We start from the raw sequence: 7,113 nt of genomic DNA on the forward strand, positions 1-7,113 counted from the left end.
GATCAAGAGAAAAATGTGAGGAAAACGTACTTTTAAAGCTTTATTTACATAAGCAACAAATAATACGAAATAACTAATAACAGATTCGAGTATCGACGAGATACGGATAAACGTTTCACTTTAAGATGTATGTCCTCTTCTTTAGGACAAAGCAATTTGAGATGAAACACTCAGTAACACAGTGATCATGAGAAAAACAGATGGGACTAAGCTCGTGCCGGAATCTGAAATATAAACAGAGTTTTTAATAAACCTGTTTTGTAATAATACACATATAACTTACTGGCTTTGTAGCATATGTTGTTCTTCTCGACGAACCCGCTTAGACATACGCAAGCGTTCATGAAACATTCCATCGTCTGCTCGTGCGGTCCTACGTGAAATTGATAGCAGTTTTGATCGTCGTTACAACTATCTCCGTGTACTGCAAGGGTCAAGACATAAGAGGTTTGATCATTAGAATGACTTGTTACTGCATCGCATGTTAATCAGTTCATCAGCGCGCAAGGTGCGATTACTTCACATAACGTCATTGCATCATATTAGCAGTCTAACTTTGTTACGCATTCATCTCAATCCCTCGCATAACTTAGAATGCTTCAAATTGGCTCCAAACCATTAGGTGCAGGCAATAACTTTAGCATCGCTGGATGGTAATTAAATATCACCAGACCAACACCCACCTGCACAACAAACCTACCGATTTTCCGCTCGCAAACATTCTGTACCCGGTGCTGACCGGACGTTTCGTTGGTGCGGTGGAGCGGAAACTGGAAGTGATTGCTATCGCAGACGCACTTCTGCTGATAGCAGATCGAACCGACCCCGAGCGTGGCAATGCACTGGTTCGAATCGCTGCAAGGTTGATCGAGCTCGGCCACCGCCAGACAGCTGCTGTTGGTTGCGTCCGTCACGTACCCGACGCCACAGATGCACTGGCCGGTGTGGCAAATCGCGTTAGCCGTCCCGTTCGCACAATCGCCATCGGTGTCACAAGGCTTCGTGAGGTTAGCTACCGCTGGAGAAAAGATAATAAAAGAACAAAAAACACACATCAACAGGATGCGCCGATAGATCGGGTCAGCTAGCGACGAACCTATTATCGAACGGCATGCTCCCTCGTAGATGATAAAGTGTTCCTGACACTGGCAAACCTGTTTGGCACTGTCACAATCGGCGAAATGGTCGTGGTTGGAGCACTGCTCGTTATTTTCACATTCGCCACCCAGCTGTACGGATTCTGTGTGAGTGGAAAGCACGAATGAGCGAAGGGACAATGTTCAAATGTGAGGTTAGGCGGTTCCATCAGCGGTGGCACGCGCGATGGCACACTTACTGTGGACGCACTTCTTCTCCACCCGGCTCGGGAGAAACCCGTCCTTGCAGACGCACCGGCCCGTCTGCTCGTGGCAAAACGAATTCGCAACCTGACACGGACATTGACCACCGATCTGGTTGGAAACTCGGTTAACCTTCAAAGGGAAAGAGATGAAGGTGAGGTATCGAACGATCCGTCAGCTAGGGGTAGGGATGGCACAGGAAGGTCACGCTACTTACCAGCGGCTTACACTCGGTGGCATTGCCGTCCTGTGCCAGGTCAATGCACCGGCAGTGCTCCTGTACGCACGTGGAATTCACTGACGCACTGCGAAACGGTTCACAGTCGTGATCGCTCGTGCACGCCAAGTCGACAAGATCTGTGTGTGGGTTTACAACAAGCTCATAAAGTAATTATCGGCCCTTTGGGGCGTAACGAAGGGTTACCATGTACTTACTGCTGGATCTTGCAATATCCGTAGCGAACACGATCGAAAGAAGTATGACAAATCGCTGCATTGTGGAGCGCGCGTCAGCAAAGTTCTGCGTGCCTGACCGGTATGCGTTAGCGACACTAGCGATGGACGACACTGATCGATTACGATCGAACAAAAACCGTTCGGGAGTTCAATGACCGATCAAACTCTTATCGTTTGATCGATACCGCTCTGTTTATGGGACATTATCGAATGATCGCTATCGACGATATGGGCTGGATGTGTCAAACAGATTTTAAAATCTAATTCAACATTTGTAAACATCAACACCTAAAAATTCTCCACAGCAGCTCACGATCATGTAGTAATTAGCTCCATTAAATGCTCCTCACCCATCTCGGATGGTAGGCAAATAACCAGTTGCAGCTACTACCTCGCTACATTTAGTGAGCAGTAGGGCTATAAATTACTCGTCTCGCAAACTATGCCGCCCATCGCTCATAAGCGGATCATGCGTGACCATGCGCCTGGACGGGACAACAATGACGAGCGTGAGAATAGGCAAAGGTGTAGGGCAACAACAAAAAAAAAACCTCAACAACAACCTCACACAGCTCATTCTTCTCCGAAGGAGCTGCTTGCGTACGGAGATCGATCTACAAACGCCCCACAAACCTAGTGCTGACTAGGTCGGGATGCGTTGCACGTGGGAAACACGTTCGCTTTTATTTCCGTATTTCTGACCGATATAAAGGTTCGCTACAGGACCGAGGCTCTGGTCAGTGCTTTTGTAGCCTCTGTTGGATGTCAGTGAATTTTTTTGGGGAAGAAGATTCCGTGCTAGTGATAGCGTGCCGTTAAGATAGCAAGTGTGTTCGCAAGTGCACAATGATGAACACTGAAACAATCGATACCGGACCAATGGTGGAAGGTACTCTGAATGTGGCCGAATTCTATCGCGATGCTACCGTGCTCATAACCGGCGGGACGGGTTTTATCGGAAAAGTGTTGGTGGAAAAGTTGCTCCGATGTTTCGAGGTGAAGAAAATCTTTTTGCTGATCCGTCGCAAAGAAAATGCTAGTGTTACGGATCGTTTGCAGCGGATGCTGGAGGGACCGGTCAGTGTGTTCAAGCTTCGTGAACTTCGTGAAGTTTGGTGGAGTTCCAACAAAACAAAACTGATCGTTTGCTCCTGGTCTATTGCAGATATTCGACAGGATACGTAGTACGGTACCGGATGCGAAGGAGCGCTTCGCAAAGGTGGTCGCCATGGACACTACATTTGAGCGGGAAGACATTGTCGACGATGTGGACAAGGCAAAACTGTGCAATGAAGTGCAGGTTAGTGTCTTCAATTCAATTGGTTCTTCAATTTCTAATTAAACTCAACTTTGGACAGATCGTTTTCCACGTGATGGCATCCATCCGGTTCAACGAGGTACTTGATGAGGCGATCGCCATTAATGTCACCTCCGCGCAACGTCTTTACGCGCTCGCCAGCTCAATGGCGGAACTACGCTCGATCGTACACGTGTCGACATTCTACGCGAATTGCGATCGTAAGTACATCGAGGAGCGCATATACGATGACGTACCGTACGGTGGTCTGGACCACATTCAACACTTCTTCAAGAGCCTCAATCAGGGTGAAAAGGAGCGCATCACACGGCTGGTTCTGGGCGACATGCCGAACTCGTACGTGTTCAGCAAGAAGTGTGCGGAGGCAATGATTGGGCGGGAGTTTGATAAGCTGCCGATCGGCATCTTTCGACCACCGATCGTAATATCGAGCTACCGGGAACCGGAACCGGGTTGGGTCGATTGCTTCCACGGTGCTACCGGGCTTTGTGTGCCGGTAGTGCTCGGTAAGACCATGTGGTACTATGGAGATCCGGACGTGAAACCGTTCATGTCACCTGTGGATCACACCGTTTCGGGAATGTTGGCAGCTGCGTGCGATATCTACCGAAGACAGTGTACGATCTTACCGGTCGAGAAGCCGGTCCCGGTGTACAACTTTACGTTCGACAAGAACAGATTCACCTTCGGTGATCTCGCGCAGCTCGTTAGTTCTGGCCTGAGAAATCCACTGGATCGATGGTTGAGGTAGAAACAACTTAACATATCTTGGATGGTTTGTAACATTCAGCACTGATTCTCATCTGCCTTACAGTCGCATTAAATATCGCATCAGTCCTTGGAAAATATTTCCCCAAATCTTACTGTGGCTGTTGACACTGCAAGCCCGTGCTGCCGATGAAATATTAGCCTGGTTCGGAAAGCGTGGCAGGTAAAGGATCTCTGCTAGATCGCATCAGGAATTCCCATTTTTAATCCGCCTGTTATTCATCCCCACCTTCTAGTAACCTGAAAATCGTTTCCGCCATCACCGCACTGGCCAATGCCGTCGAGTACTTCCGATTGCACATGTGGACGATGGATAACAGCAATGTGAAGCGGATGCTGTCGCTTCTCTCACGGGATGATGCGCAGCGGCTTGACTTTGATGGCGAACGGATCGATTGGAAAGATTACCACAAATCATACGCCAAGGGTATCGCCATGGAGCTGATGAGAAAAAATCACCGCAGACAGCAGTACCGGAAGTCGGCGCTGAAGTCGCCGGCCAAGCGCAACTGAGCACCATCGTACGGGTTGTGATTTTGTTGGATTGTTAAATATTTATTCAACTGATCAGCGTGTTTTTTGAGAACTAAATCATCTTAAGTCTACAAAATATCGTTTTATTGCATTCAGGCGACGCGCCTGCATTGGATTGAACATTCGAAATAGAAGAGTATCCTCAGTACTTCTGTGTGTTTAACAATTGTTAGAACATAACAGTTCCACCATTCGTTCGAAATGTATAGTTTTTAGATGCCCTACCAAAATCTATTGACTTTGCACAAGGGTAAAACACAGATGCGTAGACACAGATGGAAAAACACAGATGCGTAGACGCTTGACAGCACGGTTTATCAGTGTTCGTTGAATATTTCTCGGAAGCAGTACATCACTCCATTCGCAGTTTATGTTTAGTTTACGTAGCTAATCCTGTAACTCACCTCACAACGCCTTATAAATATCCGAACATGAACTTGAACTATGAAACGAAGGGTAACATGAGTAGCGAACACTTGCACAATTTCATATAGCTATATCGCTGCTTTTTGAGTGTTACCAGCATTAGTTGACTCCAGTTGCATTGCACAACCCATCGTTTCCAGTTCTGTTCTGTGCTCAGCACGGTGTGCCGTTGTGCTCCACCAGTGCATCAAGTTAACTTAAGCCTAAATATTACTGTTGCAAACAATCCAACCCATCCTAATGAATTCCAACGAAAATGGGCAAAATGCCAGTGGCAAAAATAAAACACTACACGTGTCGGACTTTTATCGCGATGCCGTTGTGCTGGTTACGGGTGGCACGGGATTTCTCGGCAAAGTGTTGGTGGAAAAATTGTTGCGCAGCTTTGCTGTGAAGAAAATCATTCTACTCATACGTGAAAAGCGGAGCGTTAGCCCCACACAACGATTGCAGCAAATGGTTTGTGATCCGGTTAGTATTGTTTCGGGATATTATAATTACCTGCTGGGCGCACTTGTTGATTGCCGTATGTGGAAATTGGGTGCTCATAAGCAGTGGTTCGTTTGCGTTCACTGGCGCACGGTTCGTTAGATGTGGCAAGGATATATGAAACAGGTTTGCGGTTCATGTGCAGGCGCTCTAGCGCAACCGTGTCTGTCGCGTCCTTGAGAGCGGTGAGATAAGTTCGTCTAACTGTGTTGAAAGTTTTGCGATCACGTGCTTCATAACTGATGTAATGAATAAGCGCGAAGTTGCAACAGATGCAATTATTTTAATTGCAGTGCGTGGTATTTGCTTTCTTCTGCAGATATTTGATACCATCCGAGCGTCTGTATCACAACCCAGTAAAATTTTCGACAAGCTGGTGGCAATCGAGACCGATTTTTCCTCACCGGATTTTGTGAAGGAACCTTACAAATCTGACATATTGAACGAAACTCAGGTAGGACGGTGATGCGATCTTCAAAGCGATAGGAAAAAAAGCATCTACAACTGATCTTCTTTATCACCAAAGGTTGTGTTCCACGTTATGGCTTCAATAAGATTTGATTTGGGAATTCAACATGTGATGGACACTAACGTCACGGGCACCGAAAGGTTGTACGGCTTGCTTCGGAACGCATCGCGCCTGCAGGCGATCGTGCATGTCTCCACATTCTACTCCAACTGCGACCGATCCCACATCGAAGAGTGCGTGTACGACGACATACGGTTCGGTGGATGGGACAACATTCGGCGCATCATTGCACCACTGACGGAGTCGGAAAAAGCCAAACTGATGCCGGCACTGATAGCTCCACTGCCGAACAATTACTCGTTTAGCAAAAAGTGCACCGAGGTGATGATACAGCAGCAGTTTGCGGATCTGCCGATCGGGATCTTTCGTCCACCGATCGTCACACCGAGCTACAAGGAACCGATCCCCGGTTGGGTGGACTGCATACAAGGTATCACAGGATTATGCATCCCCATACTGAAACAACGGTTGCTCTGGTACTACGGTGAGCCGTCCGCATGTCCAGCATTGACACCGGTGGATTATTGCATTGCCGGTATGATTACTGCTGCCTGCGATATTAGCGTGCGACACGAGGACAATCGTGTACTGGAGTCTTTCGGTCGGCACGCATCGAAACCGCCGGTGTATAACTATTTCTTCGACAAAACCCCTTTCTCCTGGCAACAGTTTATTGAGCTTGTTGGGTCCGGCCTTCCAACTCGAATGGGCCGCAAGCTCAGGTGCGTTTACTGACTATTGTTAAGTACTGCCAGCAGTCTGACATCCCTGATAACTCATTCCAGCACTCTTCGCACACGGGTAACGCGTTGGAAAATTCTATCGACGATCACATACTGGTGGATGTATTTCGTGGCTTACATCGGAGACATAATCCAGTCACTTTTCGGAAGGCCGAAAAGGTTTGTTTACCCTCCGCATAATCAGCATGATCCAAGGTCCTTTTTGTAGTTTATCTGATAACAATTTGTTTTTGCACCCGCAGCAATGTTCGGCTTGTTTCAGGACTCAAAACGCTTGCCGACGTCCTTGAATATTTCCGTTGCAACAGCTGGACGGCGCGTAATGACAACGTAAAACGGATGCGATCGCTACTTTCTAAAGAGGACGAAGCGCTGCTAGAGTTTGACGTTGATCGCATAGAGTTCAAAGACTATTTTATACAATACACTAAAGGGCTGTTGCTGGAGCTGGAAAGACGAGAGCTTAGAAGGCGACAGAAAACGCAAAAAGGAAGCAATGTAAACGTATAA

General features: G+C 47.4%; 3 protein-coding genes across 3 annotated transcripts; 2 read left to right on the plus strand and 1 right to left on the minus strand.

Annotated features, from left to right (window-relative positions):
* Positions 1-58: 58 nt before the first annotated feature.
* LOC128299270 (multiple epidermal growth factor-like domains protein 6) lies at positions 59-1,897 on the minus strand. The gene is made up of 7 exons (XM_053035174.1): positions 1,776-1,897; positions 1,558-1,697; positions 1,337-1,472; positions 1,097-1,240; positions 701-1,018; positions 284-424; positions 59-224 (listed from the first exon to the last, which is right to left on the minus strand). Exons 1-7 carry the CDS (start codon positions 1,834-1,836, stop codon positions 142-144), a joined length of 1,023 nt encoding a protein of 340 aa, XP_052891134.1. The 5' UTR covers positions 1,837-1,897; the 3' UTR covers positions 59-141.
* A 745-nt stretch (positions 1,898-2,642) lies between these two features.
* Positions 2,643-4,452, plus strand: LOC128299791 (fatty acyl-CoA reductase wat-like). The gene is made up of 5 exons (XM_053035876.1): positions 2,643-2,873; positions 2,962-3,096; positions 3,155-3,861; positions 3,929-4,045; positions 4,119-4,452. Exons 1-5 carry the CDS (start codon positions 2,643-2,645, stop codon positions 4,393-4,395), a joined length of 1,467 nt encoding a protein of 488 aa, XP_052891836.1. The 3' UTR covers positions 4,396-4,452.
* Positions 4,453-5,082: 630 nt separating this feature from the next.
* LOC128299269 (fatty acyl-CoA reductase wat-like) lies at positions 5,083-7,113 on the plus strand. The gene is made up of 5 exons (XM_053035173.1): positions 5,083-5,313; positions 5,651-5,785; positions 5,858-6,582; positions 6,646-6,762; positions 6,846-7,113. Exons 1-5 carry the CDS (start codon positions 5,083-5,085, stop codon positions 7,111-7,113), a joined length of 1,476 nt encoding a protein of 491 aa, XP_052891133.1.

The sequence above is a fragment of the Anopheles moucheti genome, chromosome 2, assembly GCF_943734755.1.
Source record: "Anopheles moucheti chromosome 2, idAnoMoucSN_F20_07, whole genome shotgun sequence".
NCBI lineage: Eukaryota > Metazoa > Arthropoda > Insecta > Diptera > Culicidae > Anopheles > Anopheles moucheti.

Coding starts and splice junctions, on each gene's coding strand:
- LOC128299791 (XM_053035876.1), top strand. CDS start 2,643: ATGATGAACACTGAAACAATCGATACCGGACCAATGGTGGAAGGTACT. Junction 3,097..3,154: donor AACTGTGCAATGAAGTGCAG/GTTAGTGTCTTC, acceptor AACTTTGGACAG/ATCGTTTTCCACGTGATGGC. Junction 4,046..4,118: donor TGGTTCGGAAAGCGTGGCAG/GTAAAGGATCTC, acceptor CCCACCTTCTAG/TAACCTGAAAATCGTTTCCG.
- LOC128299269 (XM_053035173.1), top strand. CDS start 5,083: ATGAATTCCAACGAAAATGGGCAAAATGCCAGTGGCAAAAATAAAACA. Junction 5,314..5,650: donor AGCAAATGGTTTGTGATCCG/GTTAGTATTGTT, acceptor TTTCTTCTGCAG/ATATTTGATACCATCCGAGC. Junction 6,763..6,845: donor CTTTTCGGAAGGCCGAAAAG/GTTTGTTTACCC, acceptor TTGCACCCGCAG/CAATGTTCGGCTTGTTTCAG.
- LOC128299270 (XM_053035174.1), bottom strand. CDS start 1,836: ATGCAGCGATTTGTCATACTTCTTTCGATCGTGTTCGCTACGGATATT. Junction 1,473..1,557: donor CCACCGAGTGTAAGCCGCTG/GTAAGTAGCGTG, acceptor TTCCCTTTGAAG/GTTAACCGAGTTTCCAACCA. Junction 425..700: donor TGTTTGCGAGCGGAAAATCG/GTAGGTTTGTTG, acceptor TGACCCTTGCAG/TACACGGAGATAGTTGTAAC.